Below are 20,407 nucleotides of genomic sequence, written 5' to 3'. Positions count from 1 at the left end.
TGGGACATCTATTGCAACGATACACTTGTTCCCATGCTTGTCAGAAAGAAATGAGTAGTCTCCCAGTTTTCTGTCATCTAAGGGACCAGATCTCCATATTTTTGTCCTTCTCTTCATAGACACCATCTTGTGGTACCAAACTGGGTTACTTCAACATGTTTTACATGTTTTATTTTTTTTTGTTTGGTTTTGTTTTGTGATTTTTGGGTTTTTTGGGGGGGTTGTCTTTTGGGTTTTGGTTTTTGTTTGGGTTTTTTTGGTAGTGATTTGCAATGCTTGTCCTTCTGGTATTTGAATTGCTGGAACATTTCTAGATGTTCTGGTGCTTGGTATTGTAAAACTGATTTTCTTTGTCAACACCTGGCTGTCACGTCTCTTATAATTCATTTAATTAGGAAGACACTTCCATATAGTATGGAAACATCTCTGGGAATTAATATAATGCGTATTCCAAATGCATTCCTGCCAAACAGCTGACAGAAAAGAAATTTACTGTGTATTCTTACAGTACTGAGGAGATGTGAGCCCAGATATTATCCAGTCCAAATATATCTAGTAGTTGATTTGTCCTCTGTGATTTTTATGGGATCCTTGCCTGGTTTTAGATTTGTAACAGTGAATTAGCTGGTTGTGTATGCAGTGAGCACTTATATCTGACCAACCAAGCAGAATATGGTTAAGATAAAAATGCAGGGTGGGAATCAGCTTGCTGATACAGACACGCAGGTTTGAATGTCAGCAGGTAGTTGTCTGCATGTGAGTTAAGTCTGGTCTCTAGGTTCCCATCATGTGTTGGCTGAACACCTTCCAAGCTCCTTTGATTTCTTAGAGTCACAGAATCATTTAAGTTGGAAAAGACCTTTAAGCTCAATTCCAACCCTTAACCCAGCACTGCCAAGTCCACCACTAAACCGTGTCCCTAAGCACCGCATCTATCTGTTCTCTAAATACCTCCAGGGATGGTGATCCCACCACCTCCCTGGGCAGCCTCTTCCAGTGCTCTAAACCTCCCCTGGTGCAATTTGAGGACCTTTCCTCTTGTGCTGTCACTTGCTATGCTGGAGAAGAGACCGACCCCCCATGTACCCACAGCCCCCTCTCAGGCAGCTGTAGAGAGTGATAAGGTCCCCAGTGAGCCATCCCCTCTCCAGACTAAAGAACCCCAGTTCCCTCAGCCCCTTCTCATAAGGAAATATAAAGGAATATAAAGAATTAAGATTCTTTTGAATCTTCTCAGTATATTTTTGTGTGTTTTTTCTCCATGTGCAAATACTCTCCTTCGCAGACACACCTAGTCTGAGTCTGACACTTAATGTCCTAAGTTAGGAGCCATAGAATCTGGTAGCCTCAAGCTCGGTCATTCACTAGTGGAAAGCCTCAATCCTCACATGCAGAGATACCTGCGAGCAGGTCTCTTGAACTAGCCTCAGGTCCCATGGTCTCCCCAGCAGCTGGTGTGGACCTCCTGGTCCCTCCAGTAGCCAAGTCACAGACTGTCTGGTCTCTCCAGTATCCAGCCCGGATTCACGGCTGCTTTGATACATGGATCCCAAAACTCCTGTACTCGTGGGCTACACTCCCCCCCACACCATGTGCACCCATTCAGATCTCTCCTGCTGCTGGCACTGCGGCATGTGGACCCCTGTGACCCACGGTCCCAGTCCAGTTGCAGGCAGGAGCAAATAAATCCCTCTGTGCTGAGGACAGAGTAAGTATCTGCTTGCTCGGTATGAGACCTTCAGATGTGTAAAAACCTCTCAAGTCTGGAGGTCCCATATCTGTTGCTGCAAATCCTTGCATGCAGAACCAGAAGAGGAAAACAGGGATTTCTAGAAAAGAGGGAGGGGAAAAAAAAGTATTTCCTACCAGTCTATCTCACCGCTTTTATACTTTTCTTTGAATAAATGTGATGAATCTAGCCTAAGTGGTAAATTCTACATGAGTTGGGGCAGCTTTGTTACGGTATGAACTCAATAGAAGCCCCAGTAAGGGAAACTATTTATTCTAGCTTAGTGCACTCCCAGCCACCCTGGTTATAGTTCCTTTCTGGCCAGGACAGCTTTGCAAGGCGGTGGAGGATGGGAGATTGCAGCAGCTTTCTGTCTCCGCAGCCTACTCTCCTGGTGGTCTGGCCACCTGGAGAGCTCTGCATCAGGCTTTTTGAAGCAAGCCTGCACTGTGCCTGGCCCAATACCTTTCTCAGGCATTTAAAACCCCAAGAAATGTAGCAAACAAAGCGCTTTGTTTCTGTAACTGCCGAAGATTTTGAGGTTCTTACCAGTGTAGATCCCTGCACCATGAGTAGCTGTCGTGCCTTAGCACGTGCCAAGTATGCGCGTTGTGTTTACACATAGTATGCCATGATACTTCATGTAGGCATTTAGTGGCTTGGACATTTACCCTTTCGATGAGCCTGGAAACATCATTACAGGAACTTAAATACATTAGAAATAGAAGCTAAAAGTAAACAATAAAAGAGCTGCAGCAGTCTTTTCTTTCGCCATGCTACTATTTTAATCCTCCTGTGAAAATCTGGGTAAGTTGATCACCCTGTTGTAAAAATGTTTCCTTAAAACAGACAAACCTTTGAAATTGGATCTTCCGAGAAGGCTTTGTTATTGTATGGCATGACCAATGGGTAGACGCTTCTATTATCGGGACAGTCTTCCATCCTGTTTTACTGGTTTGATGCGCTACTAATACAATGTTTTGATACATTGCCTCTTCAGTATTTGCCTGTGGGGAAACAGCTTTCCTATTTTGAACAGAATTTTTATATGTTGTGTAGGAAGACTTATTTATACTTCTAGTGAATGGAAGGTTCTTTAAAAAGACTCTAATGAACAGTTAAAAGCAAAGCAGACGTGAAATGAAATTCGTAAGTTATATTAAAGTACCAAGTTCAGTTTCAGTTCCCAGAAGCAAGGGCACCAAATGTTGGTTTCCTTTGACTTTTTACAGTTTTCTTTTGGTTCTTAACCTACCTCGTATTCTGCTACTTGGCAAAAATTTGAGCCCCCTGACTCTTAGTTTAGTATTTATTCGCTTGTGCATTTGTAATTATTACCACTGGTAGCAGAAGGGGTTGAAAAAACATTGTGGTTAGTATCTTAAAGTATGTTATTCTAAAAGCTTGTTACTATTATAATAATCAAGGAGCATATCAAATGTTATATGAATACAATTAACAGGTATTGAAGCTTTACTTTTTTTTGGGTGTCTGAAAAATACCATGTCCATCACACAGCGAAAGGAAGCGGCTGTGGGTAGGTGTGGTGGTTTTTACTTTTTGCTGAAACCACCATGCCAGTATCTAGTTTTCTGTGTGTGGGAAAGCAGCTGGCAGAAGTTACGTGGGAAAATGGTGAAGGCAAACTGAGATAGAAAGAGCTTTTGAAGGTAGAAAGAGTGTGAGGGAGGGAGGAGGAAAGTAGGTGGATCTGGAGCTTGATTTTCTATGTAATCAAGCAGTGCAGCTGACTTTGCATCTGTCCATGTTTCAGCATCAACTCTGACATATCCTTTTGCATTAGAATGAACCAAAAAGATTTGGTAACTGTTTCTTCTCAGATGAATGTGCTTTATCTTGGTGGCATCTCTTCTGCTTCTTGTGCCGTTTAGGGAACTAATGTTACCTGTTAGTTACTTGTGAGTTATGAGATAGTTGTGAGAGAGGCTTCTAAACACAGACAGGGAGAGCATCTCAGTGCAGAGGCAGCATCCTGCCTCAAAACCAGAGTTTAGTTCTTGCACTTTGTCTTTGGAAAAGAAAACCAAAAACCTTTCATTTGTATACGCGGAATGCTTAGTAAAACTGTGAAGAAATGAAATTTACGTTCAAGATGATTATACTGGCAAACAGGCATTTCCTACACTCTTACATAGCTGTTTTATTTTCCATTTTCAGTCTTAGAAAAAAAAAGAAAAAAAATTAAATATTAAAAGGCCAGTATGTAAGAAGGGACAATGCATTATGGTTATAATAACTAAATTCTGTTTGTTTTTTTATACCTTGTGTGATTAGGGGAAAAAAGTACATTTTCCTGTTAATTTATATAGTTACCTTAACTTATATATAAAAAAGAAACATTTAAGTTTTATCCTATAGGAGCACTTTTGAATCTGTGATGGTCTTAATATTATTTTACATTCCAGTGTAATATAATAATAAATAGTACCATTTTCATATGTATTTCTTATACAATATCCAGGTGCTTGCAGTTTGTAAAATATTTAATAGTATCTGCATTGTTTGCTGCGCTTGTAGTCCGAGGAAGTGTCTGACATTATAGTTCATGTACATGTGCAGTCCTGCATAATAGAGAGAAAATTGAGTTGTGCTCATTTTAGTGATGTTGTACAGCACATTATAAACCATGACCATCTCTTTAAGATGCTGATAGTCTCAACAAGAGAAACAAATGATAGGAAACAAATATGGGTGTAATTTCCTCATGCTATGACTAGTGTAGTACAGTGGGTTATGCTCAGATGTTGCCTGAGTAGTTCTTGTTGTGCTCTTACTTGCAGCAAGCTGAAATTTAATATCGTTAGAATTTCAAATGCCGTTTGAAGAATACTGGATATAATTTCATTATTAGATAAAAGAAATAAACCCTACTATATAACTCTTCAGTTGTTTATAGATAAAATACTGATTTGTTTTATTGCAGGGTAGAAGAATGCTTCTGTAAAGAAGTAACTGATATATTCAGTCACCTATGGTGATTTGAATCTGGCTTATAAATAAAACTTCACTATTTTTATAAGAATCAATAGTGTTATTTTTGGCCTGTACTGTTTCATTTACAATGAATATATTTTACTGTACAAGTTTTCTTGTTTTAAAAACTCAGCTTTAGAAGGGGAGAGAACATTTTTTTAGAAACGCCTCGAGGAAATTCTGGAAAGCATAGCAAGTTGTCTTTCACTATAGTGATGGAAGACTGGAATGGCATGTTTTTTATATTGATACCTATGTAAAGGTAAGGTATTTTCAGTGCACATTGGGCCCCATTGAGACCGTTTTAAAATGAACAGCTTTTAAGTTTTAAAAATAATATAGCCTGAAGTCAGATATAGTGGGACTGAAAGTAAAGCAGTCGTAAACCTTTAGAATGGTTAATGACTTTGATTTCTTTAATGCCTTTGATATAATGAGACTTCCATTGATGGATAATTTTATTTCAAAAATATTGTGGCTGTTTCGGGATGCTGGAGTGCAAATAGCAGATACTAGGGTTGAGAGATTCAACTTTCATAAAACCTGTGATGCTGCAGATGTCCAAGCAACTGTAGAGCATAGCTCTTCATGAGCCTTGCACTGCGTGTACATGATGTGGGAAGTCAGTTGAGAAAATTTCTTGAAGTTACCAGTTACTCTGGCTGACTTTTTTTTGACATTGTCTTGGGAAACCATGGGGGTTTGCTGTCAGAGAGGGAGAGCTATGGGTATGTGAATTAACTGATGTGGCAAGAGGACTAACCCATTATTCTAGAGCTCTCTTAGCACTTCTTTATCCCATCACAGTAATGTTTCTCTGGCCCTTCATACATAAGAAGCAGGACAACATTTTACATATACTATGAGAATGCTTGAGCCAGTTCTTGCTCCTGATCATTGTAATGTGGAAAAAAAGGTGCCTGTCTTTTATATATAAGTGAAAGATCTTAGATAAGAGAAAGTGAAGGATTTTGATGTTCTTGAATCCTCTGTCACTTACACAATTGACTGAGTAAATAGGCAAAACCAGTGTTACTTATTTATAGCACCTTTCTTGAATAGGTTGTATGGCTGATACATGAAGACATTGTTTCAAAGTTGTGTGTAGCACAGAGGTGTATGTGTGTGTTTGTATATATATATACACATACACACATATATATACAGGAATCATAGCCAGAAGCCTTGAATACTACATTTCTGCTGTGTGAGGTTGAACTGAAAATGTAGGTTTCAGAAGCAAAAAACAGAGAGTAGTCAGCTAAAGCAGACAGCATCTTTTTGCACTTTGTGTGATGAAGGGAAGCCACATGGAGAGACCTTTTAGTTTCTGTTGACTGCAGTTCAACTACCAAGATGAAGGTAGGGCATAGGGAGGGCTTAAGCTCTCTAGACTCACTGAGCTGTGCTGATTAGGGGTGGAGTTTGGTTGCAACCTACAATTGTTTGTTGACACACCTGAGGGACAGGATGCCACCTGTAGGGACCTAGACAACCTCGAGAAGTGGGCCTGTGTGAACCTCATGAGGTTCAACGAGGCCATGTGCAGGGTCCTGCACCTGGCTTGGGGCAACCCCTGGCATCAGCACAGGCTGGGGGGCTGAAAGAATTGAGAGCAGCCCCGTTGAGAAGGTTTTGGAGGTACTGGTGGATGAAAAACTGGATGTGAGCCAGCAATGTGTGCTTGCAGCTCGGAAAGCTGACTGAATCCTGGGCTGCATCACCAGCAGCGTGGGCCAGCAGGTTGAGGGAGGGGGCTCTTCCCCTCTATTCCACTCTCATGAGATCCACTGGTGCAGCACTGCATTAGTTCTGAGGTCCCCAACATCAGAAGGACGTGGACCTGTTGGAGCAAGTCCAGAGGAGGGTCACAAAGATGACTAGAGAGCTGGAGCACCTCTCCTATGAAGACAGGCTGAGTGAGCTGGAGTTCTTCAGCCTGGAGAAGAGAAGGCTCCGAGGAGACCTTATTGCAGCATTTCGATAATTACAGGGGGCTTATAAGAAAGATAAAGACAAACCTTTTAGTAAGGCCTGTTGTGGTAGGGGTAGTGGTATTCAACTAGATGAGTGTTGATTCAGATTAGAGATAATTAAGAAATTCTTCCCTGTGAGGGCGGCGAGGCGCTGGCCCAGGCTGCCCAGAGCAGCTGTGGGTGCCCCATCCCTGGCAGGGCTCAAGGCCAGGCTGGACGGGGCTGGGGGCAGCCTGGGCTGGGGGGAGGGGGCCCTGCCCGTGGGTGGTGGGGTGGGGTGGGAACTAGATGGTCTTTAAGGTCCCTTCCAACCCAACCCATTCTATGATTCTGGACACTAAAAGGTCTTCGCTAGGTCTTCAACAGCCTCTGTGAAAGAGTGCGGCTACCAACAAGTACTACTTGTCAACCCTACTTTGATGTCTTAGACCAGGGGTCCTCAAGCTTTTTAAACAGGGGGCCGGCACGCAGATGAAGTGGCAGGCAGTCATCTGCGGCTGCTCGATTCCCCCCTCAACCCCCGGCGGGGGGGGAGGTGTGTGTGTCTGTAAATACCGGGGGCCAGACTGAGGACCCTGGGGGGCTGTGTCCGGCCTGCGGGCTGTAGTTTGAGGACCCCTGGCTTAGATGTATCAAATTAATTGCCCATGTACTCTGCCTGGTTCTGAAGCTGAAGCCCACCATCCTAATTTCAGATGAACAGTTTTATAGAGCTTTTGGGTCATTATGTGGGAAATGCTCAGGCTCTTCAATGGGTCAGAGGTGCTACAAAGTGAAGGTCTAGCATTCAGATTTTCTGCAGCACCTACAGTATCCTTTAATAGGCTGGTGATGCCCATCCCAGATCAAAGGAGCAATCCCAGCTGTAGTTGAGTGACTAGCAGTTATAGTAGGTGTAGAGAGCAACTTCTGGTATTTCTTAGAGAAGATAAAACCTTGCAAAAAGCCCATCATCATGATTTCTCATTTCATGATGTCCGTTGGGCGTGATTTTGCCTTTTGTTTACTATGCTATATGAAAATTACCATCTCTTTATGATCTAATGTAATTTAATTGTGCAGTGTAGACTTTAAAAGCCTCATATTATCATGTATAAAAATGTTTACCTTTAATTCATAGTAGTTCTTTCCATATCTTAACACTAGTGTTTAGATTTGGGATAAAATACCTGTCAGCATTCTACCTTTTGAAATAGTTATCTGGTAATTTTGTAAGCGAAGGGGGCCACAAATACAGAATTACTCCTAGTAGTGCACGTTACACATTTGCTTACTGTTTGTTCAAAAGTTCCTGCAAACTGGATTGTCGTCTGTTTCTTCAGTTTTTCAGTTTTTCTAACCATGTGCTTTAGTATACATTCTGGCAGCTCTTTTGTTCCTTTAATCGGATTACTGTGGTTTGTATTCCTTGCACCATACTGAGTGATCCATTTCTGTACATACAGGTGTATATAAGCTTGTTGTTATTATTATTTTTTTTTATTTTTATTTTTCTAGAGACCACCTTCATTGTTTCTTTTTAACTTATTTTCACAACCTTGCAATAAACCTCTTTCTTTCAGGTTTTCCTTAGGGGATGCTCGCAGGCCACTCCATGAGACTGCAATACTGGTGGAAGACGTCGTCCACACTCAGCTGATAAATTTGGTAAGAACATAACTGATAAAATAGTCTTCACTTTGAAAGATGACATTTGTATGATCAATTGACTAAGTACAGATTGTTCTGGTTTTAGAAACAAGTGAAACAGAAAATAAGGGTAATTTCTGGTGCCAGTAATCTGTAGATTTGCATTTTTGTAATTGTAGGTTAGGTTTGCAGATAGAGAGCGTGCACTTTGCTAATGGTTATACACTATATTTCTGTGATACCTGCAACCCCACCTAGCCTTGGGAATAAAGCTGATGTATTTTTTTGTTAACGACTTCAAATTGTTTAAAAGAAAAAAAACCTGACTAGTCATCTGAAAACTTCATTGCCAATTTTTTGATGTTCTAGTATTTGTGCTTAATGCGTTATTTGCTTAATATTTGTGTTCTAATATTCATACTATTTGATGTTGTAATTTCTGTCAAAAATAATGCAGAAATATTGAGTGTTTTTCCTTAGTGAAAGCCAATGAAAGTGTTATGTAAATGAGGCTGTTTGGAATCTCATTGTTCAGAAGCGGCTCTAAATTAGAACTTCTCCGTAGTTTTTAATTAAAATTCAACAACACCTCTTCAGAAGTGAATAATGCTATTTGACACCATGGCATGAATCTACCATCTGACATGTTGTACAGAAAGGCATACTGTTATGTGTCACCCATAGCTTGGGAAGGATAACACATGTTCTTTTCATGTTATAGTAATTCTTCAAATGAAATTGCCAACACATATGGGTATGGACATTATATAGAAGAAAAATGCTAATATACATTATAAGTAATATTTGTGCATGATGAGTCCCTCGATCAGCTAGAGTGTTGAGCTGCAAGTTCCTAGATCTTTTCTCCATAACGAGCCCTTTCAGCAATCAGAAGGGGGTTTAAGTTTTGAGCTAGGTTCTGTTACTACATTAACTAGAATTAAAAACTTTTGTAAACGGAGAAAATTCAAAAAGAGGCAGACCGCATATTATAAATGTATATGTGTGTGTGTGTGTGTACATATATAGTGTGTATATATATTTATACATGTAATATTTGTATTTTATATACATTATATGCTTTATAAAAATATAATATAAATCAGTGTCCCCCTACCCACTGTTTGCCTGCAAACAGGTGCTTTCCTTCAGCTGTGCACTCAATCCAGCAGCTGTTTGGTGGCTTCCTGCATCACAGCAAATGCTTTGGGGTCACTTCCAGCTCTGGGCAGTTTCTTTCTGCTTGTACCTCTGAAGCCTGGTGGTGTGTCTCTGCAGTCTCCTGGCATCTTTGTGCTGTGGCTTTTTTCCTTGTTGTGCTCCTCTTGGTCTGTCCCAAATGTGCCCTGTGGCTCCTGGGGAGGGGACAACATCTCTTCTCTCTCCACGGGTTTCCCACTGGTTAAACACACTGCTCCGGGCATATATTTGTAATTCTTATTCTAACTACTACAAAATAACATTTTCTTTTTATTAGTGACCCCCTTAATTTATGCAAACTGATGTCTGCGGCTTCGCTTTTCCTTTAACAGTAATGTGGTGAAGAGTCTGTGCTGCTATGTCCTGCCAAGGCTCAGCTGAGTGGAGCTTTACATCAAAATGTGCGTTTTGAGAAAATGCGACCTGCAGCCATGTGGTCTTTGCACTTAAATCAAAGCTGGGCACTTACTTGGGGAATGACCATGACCCAGGGTTAACCCTGCGTGGGGTGTAAAAGCATGTATGATTTCCTGACAGAAGGAAGAATGGGAACGGAGAGGCAGATAAACAGCTTTTCTAACCTTTCCCCTCTGAGCCCAGGACGGCACTTTATTTCTGAGGAAGTGAAAGTATCTTTAATAGCTCATTGCTTTGACCTCTGACATTCACATGCCGGAACTCTTAAATCAGGAGCTTTTTATGTGCTCCTGATTTCTGATAGGGATTTTTGCACATTTGTCATCCTTAATAACTGCACATCCTTATTGAGCTGTTGCTCGTAGTTATATTAAATTTTCACTTTAGATGTAGGTGTTCATCAGGGTATATATCCAGTCCTAGAAAAAAGCTATTTTTATAATTGAAGCTGAGGGCAGATGTAAATTTATTGTGTACTACCTGGATTTTGTCACATTACTCATGTTGATGGACTACACGGTTCTCGTTATGTGATTTAATGATTTCTTCTCAAAATTCACGTCCATATTGCCATCCATAAATAGATATATAAGGCTAAACTGTAGAAATTACTTTATGCCTGCAATAAAGCTGGCACATTGCATACATCTTTCATAACAGACATTTGTAAGAAGAGCTTGTACTTGTTGATTAAGCCCAGGTTTCAGTTTCTGAATTAAAAAGTTGCCAGCATGATTACCTTTGGTTGACTTTTGATATCTCACAGGTTTATAGTTCCAGCTTCCTATTTTCAAAATTGACCTCTACTCTATTAAATCAGGGTCTGGTTTGAACAGACTTATACAGCCAGCGCTTCAAACCACTATCTACTTCATGAGGTCTGACTGCTATAGCAGATGACTGCACTAACAAGTCAAATTCTTGAAAGAAGACCTTTTAAAGTCTGCATCATATTTTATGATGGATTTTTTTGTGTATGTTGAACTATATGTACATTGCTTTACATTAAGTGAATTTCTTCTAAAAGTATATACCAATGTGTAGAAGGAAATGAGCATCTCCAGAGGATGATTCACATCATCCTAAAATTAGTTTCCAAGTGAGATGAGATGAATTTCTTGAGGAATTTATTTTCTCAGTTGACTAAGGAAAGGATCCTTTGACAGCTGGCTGGGCTTTAAATATCTAGGAGATAGGCGTAAAAGTTCTGGGGTAAATTCTATTCAATTTGTCAGAGTGCCTGCATGAGTTTGAAAATTTTTTGCATCTATTGTGATTAGAATAAATAGGGGTTTTGCATATTAAGCAGTATAAAACCAAAAAAAACCCTCATCCTAGAATGAGAAAGTTCTGTACATTTTTTGTTCCAGCATAATGTATTTGAAGAGCACAATGAATTTAAGTTTTAATTTGAAATTAGTTTCATTGCTGACTGATAATGTTTGTTCAGTAACTGATCTATATGTATTTATAGATGCCTTAACGTTACCCCTAAGCCTTTATTTATTCATGCATGCTAAGACTAGAGGTTTCAATCCATGCTATGTTGCCCTTTATGGGTAAGCACAACTAGTAGATGTCTGTTAAAAGGAGAATTGTGCCTATTAAAAAAGGTTCAACAGGGAATTCAAAAAGATGTTAATCAGAAGGGGACAAGCTTTTGAATTAATTACCATTTGAAGTGGAACGAGGCCTCTTTTAGTTCGTTCTTTCATCATATCCAATACCATTTGCATGTGCGATAAGCTTTTGAAGCATCGTCTTTTATAATAATCTTTTTTTTATACAGATTTTATAATAATCTGTTAATATCTATTCGGACCCTTAGAAAGAGGACTCAAAGACCCTGCTTTAGGAAAAATTGATACTATTTAGGACTTTGTCAAAAAAAGTCTGTAACTAAGAGAAACGGAATTTTTCTTGTTTTTTAAAATACCATTGAGGGGTTTGGCATCAGAATAGCTGAAGTCTTGCACATACAGGGATGTAGAAGCATCTGGAAATTGTTTCATGTAATACTTAAAGCAGAGGAAAAGAATCTCCTCACCTTCACCATCTCTGTCCAGAATTTTTGTCATGCTGGGCTGGATCATTGGAAAATGTAGTAGTATTAGACCAATATTAAAAACTAGAGATTACATAGTATCTTCTCTTGATAGGGCCATAGCTCCATGTTCTTTCTTCAGCTGTCATGTTTAAAGGCTAATGGACAATAAGATCACAACGTACGACTTATTTAAATCAAAAAGGCTGTTAAGGAGTTATCTTCTTGTGCTGAGAATGTATCAACTGCTGTTATTACAATGAGATACCAGGAGTTTATTCTCTAGGCGTGCTGAATATGGCCCCAGACACCTGCCGTCACAGCATTCACTGCTTCAGCTTAGCACTAGATTTGAACTTCGGTCCTTTACGTTTTGTTTCTGAGATATCAGACGGCTTCTGGGAAGAGATCAGATGTCTTTTCACAAAGTGAACGACGTTATAGCAGTCGCACAGAGTTCAGCAAGGGAATAGGCAAAATTACACGTAGGCACACCCAAAATAGATGTGCAGATAAACAGCAGAACCCCACAGTCCTGCCTGCTGGTAGGTGACCTTGCCTGTCGTGAGAGACTGGCTGCTCAGAGGGAAAGGCACAGTACAGCAGCCTTGGACTGCAGCCTTTACATGTTTTATCCACTGGAATGCTTTGTAAAGTGTGATAAATCATCACGGAGACTGTCACAAGTGATAGAATTCATGTTAACAGAGTTGTGGTTTACTCCCTGTCAGCTAATGTGTGTCCGCTGGAAGATGGACTCTGATCTCTTCAATTGATGTCAAATGATTTAAGCCAAACCCTCGTGGCTGGCTTCTTTAGAATGCAGTGGTGTCAACTTAAAGGAACTTCATGTGCCAAAAATCATGTTGTACATGATATCTGTTGGGATTTTTTTGATTACTTACTTTTATCTTCCTATGGAAGAATTTGATTTCATACGACTTGTGCTGCTGCCTAATACTTGTTAACATTCCACTCTTGGTTCCTTTGTAGATGCATGATTTGGGTCTAGCATTACATATATGCATATATGAACGCTTTGCACACACACATAGATAATTTTAATGTTTTCTGGTTTATTACTATTGGAAATTAATTCTCTCTTACACAGGCAATATAGTTAATTCAGTTAATCAGCCCTTTGATCTCAACTGAAGCACAGAACACAGGTCGGCAGGTGAGAATAATCTATATTAGAATAGGTAGATTATTTTGAATTGTGGCTCTGATTCATAGGTAGGACTCTTACAGTGAGATGCAGAGATTGAGCTGTATGTCAAGTCCTGAGTAAGTCCATAGTAAATCCATCTTGTGGAGTAGATTGCTTTTTATAGTAGGAAATTAAAGATTGGGTAGTCATTTGCCACATCTAGGAAGAGGAATGGTGAAAACACAAAGACTGGCATAAGGGTAGGGTGCTGATACGAAGTGCTAAGTACTTAATCATGATCAGTGTGAATTTTATGTTTTCAAAGGGCTGTACATTTTCTGGATGGGCGTTGTGTGCTTTTTGCGCTTCCCAGCTTTATTCCTCCAGCTGTTAACCATTTGATTGCAGTTTAAAATCAAAGGAGAAGGAGGAGGGAAAACTCACCTTCACTTGCCCATCCAGAGGAAAAGGCTGTAGCAATGGGAGAGGGGAGTATTTAAACAGAAACAAGGATAGAGCTTTCTTGGATCTTTACAGGCTGCTCCTACAGGTTTTGATTTTTTAAAACCAAATCACACTCATTATTTATTCACAAACTGGATGAGTTATTTTAATGTATGTAACCTCTATGCTTTCTGAAATCATACAGTTCCAGGTCTGTTTACTGCGTTTTTGAACTGTTCGACTTGTGACCTTTATATGCATAGTTGTAGAATTTTTGACATTCCTTTTAAAAAAAAGAAAGAATTGAAACCAGCTCGTTCATTAACAGAAATTACCCACTGATAAAAACAGTGTGAAGCACTGTTCGCTCTGCATTCCACAGTTATATGCAACTGTCACTTATGCCACCCTAGTAATGGGAAAAGCCCTTGTTTTATGAGTCTGTTTTAAAACAGTAATAAAGTTTCCTGTGCAGGACATTAATTAGAGGGGTTATCAAAATAAGACAAACTAATATAATTTGTGATTGTACAAAATAAAGGAAGTAGAGTGTACCATAGGGACCTAATGAATCACAGGATGGAAACAATCTTCTGGCTAACTAAACATTCAGACTTTGTACTAAGTCACAGGGTGTATATACAACTCAGCAAACCGGAACACACTGTGTGTTTACACGAATGGGATAAAGGAGTTCACAAAAACCATCTGGGAAAAATCCTTCCACTATTCATTCTGTTCCTACTGTGGAGTAAATTAAGCAACATACATGCATTTGCAGGAAGCACATGGCACACCTGCCCTGGAAGAAATCAAACCGGAAGATAAGTCTTTAATATAAAAAATTCCCTGGGTACCAGCAATGTGCATTTGTTAGTATTTCCCATGTGTGATGGAAAAGAAAAGAAGGGACTTTAATCTCTAGCAAGTACTTGTTAATTGTTCCCTCTGTCTTTTAAATGGGGTCTATATTTAGATTATGTTATTGCATTGGGAGGAAAGTGGGGTTTTTTTGTTTGTTTTTCTTTTTTTGAATGGAAATAGCATCTTTGACACCAATTTCTGCAGTTGCTATTCTCAAAAATGATTTTGCAATTTTTTTTGAAAGATACCTGTGTGACTGTAAAAGGATGGGCTGCTTTTCAGAAAAAATTTTGTTCAATTTACATAATACTATAGAGAAGGTTTTGTCATTCTGGGTATATTGTTTTTCTATACAGTGAAAAAGCCTGAATAGACTCGGCACATTCACTGCCGTTCTATAGAGTTCAGATGTTATAACTTGAGTATCAAAGGAGCTCAGAGACAGTGTGTCTGTCATTCATGGGTGAAGACAGCTCTGGTTTAGAAAGGCCAACATCAGACACAAGACACTGTTTTATCAATTTATTGTTAAAAACAAAATATTTTTTCCTTTCTGCTGTTTCTTGGCAATCACTTGACTTTTGATTACTTGAGCAAATAGACAGCATTTTGTCTTTAATATACTAGGGTATTATAAAACTTCTTTTAAGGAGGCGTTTTATGGAAAATTTAAATTGAAAACAATGAAGTCTGTTTTATGGCTTTTGGTGACGTCTTGCCTTTTATTCGTTGGTAATTTATATGAAAAGTGATGTCCTGAGTTTTCTGCTCCTAATGTTAACTGCTGCTTATTCACCGTATTCATATGTATTTATCCTAAAGCACAGAGTATACTTCAGGAGAAAGTTCAAAAGTCCCAGTTAGGGATTCCGGCCACTCTCTGTGCTTTCTGTTAAGATGAGAGCCTTGATGACTGACTGACTTTCTGAGATGTTTTCTTTCCCATGGATCTTTCTGCAGAGTTAACACATGCTATGAGACAGAGCTGCTGCTTTTTGCCTGGTCATGCAGAAATGCTGCTCAGCATCCAGTGGTGATGGACTTCACTGATCTTAAAAAGTGGAAAGACTGAGACACTGTTATTAAGAACCTAAAAAAACCCCAACAACCAAACAGAAGGAAATGAATTATTATGCCCACATAATTGTAGCAACATGTTCAATAGTGAAGAAAAAAAAATATCCAAACCATTGAGTAACTTGAATGGAAAAAACAATGTGATCAATGGTTAAAGATTGTCTTGTAGTGCATATAAAGTATAAAGAATGAAGGTAGTGCAGGCAGCTACAATCCCAGTATTTCCTGATTTTCCTGTATCAGTCTTTGGGCCTTTCCTAACAACAACATAGCTTCATGTGTGTTGCACATGTGTGTGTATATATGTGTCTGTATGTACAGGTCTGTTTTTTTCCACCCTTCACACATCAGATTCCCGTTCAGGCTCTTGAGCAAGATAAATTAATTATGTATGAAACTTCACTCATGGGGGCTTGGAATCTATGGCATTCTTAAATATGTATGTATTCAATTACCTTGGCTTTTCTGAATCAACTCATAAGCTGATCCCAGCCTGAGTTTCCAAAATACAAATGCATCCTCTATGTAATAATTTTTTAATGTATACTGTTAGGAGTAGAGCATAGTTTAATAGCTATTGAAATCACAGATGAGCTGAGGCATTCTGCGTGCAGATACATAGTGTCCGGGGTGTGCTGGCTGCTTATATTGTTGTCATTATTTTGCTGTAGCTCTACAAAATTCTAGGTGACTAATTCTTCAGAAAAGAGCAAATGAAAACTTTAAGAAGTTGAAAAGTAATCATTAGATTTTTATTGCACAATATGATACGCTCTGGTAAATCAATATTTTATCAATGGCTTTACTCTGTAAGCTCCTTTATTGAAAGTGTTTATGACTGAACAGGCTTTAGCCAAGAGTATTTTTGACATAGCCTAAAAAATGTCTGAAGTCATTTAGCTGGGCTGAAATGAAGGAGCAATCTTTCCATTTGGGAAAAGTCGTAATTACATCCCAAGCTTCAGAAGTCAAATGGGAGACTAATACTGAGAGTTTCATACTTTATTTGATTAGTATGATATAAATTTAATATTATAAGTATATGAAGCTGTGTGGGAGACTAATACTGAGAGTTTCATACTTTAATTAATTTGTATGATATAAATTTAATATTATAAGTATATGAAGCTGTGTTAAGGTCCATATCTGCACACAGAGACCCGTCTTGTCTAGTAGTCAGATTCTGGCAGCAATTAGTAAACTCAGTGAAAAGGACCTGTAATGTACCAATAGTGTGCAACACACGGATATTTGATGAAGAAGACTGACCTCAAGTCAACTTTCTAAAGCATCTGTGTATTTTTTAAATCAGCTCCAGAATCCAGTAGACAATGGGATTTTAATTATTTTTATCAGCTGACTTGCTTAGTTTCAAATAGTTGTCCAGATATGTTACCCTCCGCCAGGTGCTGACAGTTAACGTTCCTTCTGCTTTTCTTCTGACATCCTGAGTAGATTCGCCTCAACAGACATAAAAGGCAAACGCTGTATTTTTCGATACCTGAGATGATGATGCCAGATCATCTTTTTTGTCAGGGGAGATAAATGGGCACTTCTAGGATGTGACTCATCATGTCCTGAAGTAGTTAGGTAACATTATGGCCAGCTGTTTAAAATCTGGACTTAAGTGAAGTGAGAAACATCTCACCTCTGACTTTTGGCGCTAGCTGTATTTTTTTTTTTTTTTGATATTTCTCTTTTCATTGATTCACTCAAAACTGTAAACTTCAAGTTGTGAAGGACACAGACTGATTTATGGGTGTCTGTGGCGAAAAAAAAAAAAAAGAGTAGTGTAAAATACTGCATGGTCTTTAAATGTAACTCGTAAACCTTAAAGGTCATCTCAGAGTGTTTAACAGAGCAAATTCATTGTAGTTTTTAAATCACCTTATCTGATTTCAAGCAAACCTGATAGTTTCAGAATAACTTTTTTTAAGACTATTGGCTTGTTAACAGCGTTATGCAGTTACAAGGAAATGTGGTCACAGCTGGTTCTGGTTTCTTAACTAATCCACCTGATTGGAAACAACAGGTTTTTGATATTTTTCCATTTCTTACACTGACACCTAGTGTTCAGAGGTCTTGGATTTCTAATATTGCACTTTGTTATTAATAGATAACTGTCAATACAGAATTTCTCCACCTTTATCAACATCTTCCACTTCTGTTCTGCACAAGAAAACAATAACTGAAGGCAAAGTGTTACCATCATTTAAAAAAAATTTACTTCGGAGATACAAATAGTAGACCACTACTGGAAAACGTGGTAAAAGCTGTTTTACTTCTTGAAGCACTGCAAAATTTGTTTTCTTAAAATCCAAGTGCTTTAGTTTTGGGAAATACAGCTCTTTTGTGTCTGAAAGTGTCAGTAGCCAACAAAAACGGTGATAAGCCCTTAGATCAGTATTTATTTAATTGTGGGAGATGGGCTTTTTATTTCTGTATTCTTTTATCTCCAAGCCATGAGTTCTACCTGATAGGATTGTTGATGGCAGCACAGTCCTTGAGCGGACAGAAAATACACAAAAACTAGAACAAACAATCTTTTATCTCATACTTGCAAATAAATGGAGTAATCCAAGTATGGACTGTAACCCATCCTGACAAAGATGACAACTGACAGAGTAAAATTTACTCTAAAATTCTTATATATTTTGCTGTATGTTAACAGGAGAACTTCCATCATTTGAGATAATATAGTAAGAATTTTGTGTGGCTGTGTCTATAAGTATCAATGCAATTTTGTGTTTTAGAGATGGGTTCCATAGAAAAGTCAAAAATATTCAGGCAGAGAAAATGCATATTAAATTGGCCTTGATTTGATCATTCTTCCCTTTTTAATTTTGTTACCTTACCTGTAGCTGCACTGATAAGCTGCTTTTTTAAACTAAGTCATACAGGTTTTACATTTCCTATATTCCTAACTACCTTGCCTTCTTGGAAAACAAAGCATCAATGACAATTCACCGAATACCCACCTGGGTGATGGTCTCTTCTGAAGGAAGCCCATGGTTCTTACCCAATTTTTGAACAAGTCAGAATACGACTGTAAGAACATTCTTTTCCCATAAACTTTGGTAAACTGTATTAGCCAGATGTCAAAGTTTAATTCCACTGTTCTAGGCTGAAGCTTTCCCTCCAGACATGTCTCCTTTCTTCAAGATCCTGTCACCTACAAAGTTTGTAGATTCTTGTGCTGTTAAGATAACTAGTGTTTAAGAGGCTGGTCCAAGACTTTTCTGCATGAGGTGATGGAGGTAGTGGCTTGGTCAGAGGGCATAAAGGAAATAAATTTAGGGAAACATGTGAGGAGCTCTGTAACAATTGATAAAGAGGTGATGCTTTCAAAAAAAGTGTAGGCATTACTGTCAGTCTGATTCAGGGAATTATTTTCAACACAGCTTTTTAAGTACAGTGGACTCCATGCCATAGTTGTATCTGTGATTTACATAAATATTCCCAAACTCTGGTAACTCTGTTTTCATGCACTTTTCCTTTAAATTGCCACATATAATCTACCAAGTCCACCCATTTTCTTTTCTCTTGGGTAACTGCATTTTACTTCTCGGTCCACATGGCATATTATATGCTATAGTATGTTACTGCCTATCCGTAGGTTGTATTCCTGTGAACCGGTCATGGTGTGCTTATTGGAGAAATAATCAGAGACAATAGAGAGAAATGTTACTTGTAGGATGTCATTTCTTTGACTTCTTTCAGGCATTTATTTTCAGGTTCAGGTGACTTTGGAGCCAGAATGGTGATTTCTGTCTAGTGACTATAGAAATGATGCCTTGTATGACCAGCTTAGGTGCAGTTATCTGTGTTTATATGTATAATATATCCCACTTGAGAGAGAACTCCCTCATGACAAAAGCCTCAAAAAAAAAAAAAAAAAAAAAAAGTAAGTAATTAGAACTTCCATGATGGCAAAAGGAGATAACAGTGTCAAAAGCAGCAGAAAAGTCAGAAAAAATAAAGACATACTAGAGGCCCAGATTTCTGGCCAGGAAGAGGCACGTAGTGTCCCATATATGAACAGTTTTAAGCTAGGGAATTTAAGAAAAGTCAGGTTGGAGCTGATCCAAGACAGAAGAGGTGAAGTATGTGCATTAGCTGAAAACTGCATGTTCTATGTTTTTTACAGATGAAGAGAGAGAAAGAAATGGGAAAAGATTTGGAGAGACAGGCTGGGTTGAGATACGGTTCCTTTAAAAGAGAGTATAGACTGAGGACATCTGTGCACCAAGAGCAAAGAAAAATAGGAAACTAACTAAGCAAGGTATCATGCATCTGCTGAGGTGGGTCAGAGTTGGGAAGGCTGCCAGTGATATTTATGACAAGAGAAGGTGGTCAGGAAAAAAAACTAGGTGCAACTTCATGGGGATACATTCTTTCTTGTAGCAGAAAAAATATGGAGCTAAAAGGGGGAACCCAGGTTGCAAATAAGGAGTAGGAAGCCTGAGATGCTGCAAAGAGTTGCTTAAAGAAGTGAAATAAAGAAAGATGAAAACAAACTTGCAATGGAAGGAGTTTGGAAGAGGATCTCGTGGCGCTCTCTCAAAATGGTCAATAGCAAGGGGATAGGAGTAGTTAATAAGAAATAAGAGGCAGAGGATCTTGAAAGAGAAGCTATGCCTGGTGCATTGGAGCTTACAGGTCTGGTCTGGAGAATGAGTTTTGGAAGTATCTTTACAGGACATAAGTGCTGATGACAGAGAAGCCATCAAGAAGTAGCAAATGCAGTGAGAGTCAGCAGATGTGCTGCTCCCAAATTGAGTCTCAGATGAGGCCAGAGAAAGTAGGTGGGTAATGATGGAACAGGTGGAACGTGGCTACTGGTGTCACTGTGAAGGAGACCACAGGTCTATGAAGAAAGGGAG

At 38.9% G+C, this 20,407-nt stretch overlaps 1 protein-coding gene across 4 annotated transcripts in view; it reads left to right on the top strand.

Annotated features, from left to right (window-relative positions):
- The window catches only part of SUPT3H (SPT3 homolog, SAGA and STAGA complex component), a 297,812-nt gene that overhangs the window by 153,008 nt on the left and 124,397 nt on the right, over positions 1 to 20,407 (top strand). For all 4 annotated transcript variants that reach the window (XM_080388553.1, XM_080388554.1, XM_080388552.1 and 1 more), the window contains exon 3: positions 8,262 to 8,346. In XM_080388553.1, coding sequence (XP_080244679.1) covers positions 8,262 to 8,346 — 85 coding nt within the window. The remainder of the gene's footprint in view (positions 1 to 8,261; positions 8,347 to 20,407) is intronic.

This window comes from Falco punctatus, assembly GCF_963210335.1.
Source record: "Falco punctatus genome assembly, chromosome: 5".
In the NCBI taxonomy this organism is placed as follows: domain Eukaryota; kingdom Metazoa; phylum Chordata; class Aves; order Falconiformes; family Falconidae; genus Falco; species Falco punctatus.
This window is presented reverse-complemented; position numbering and strand designations above follow the sequence as displayed.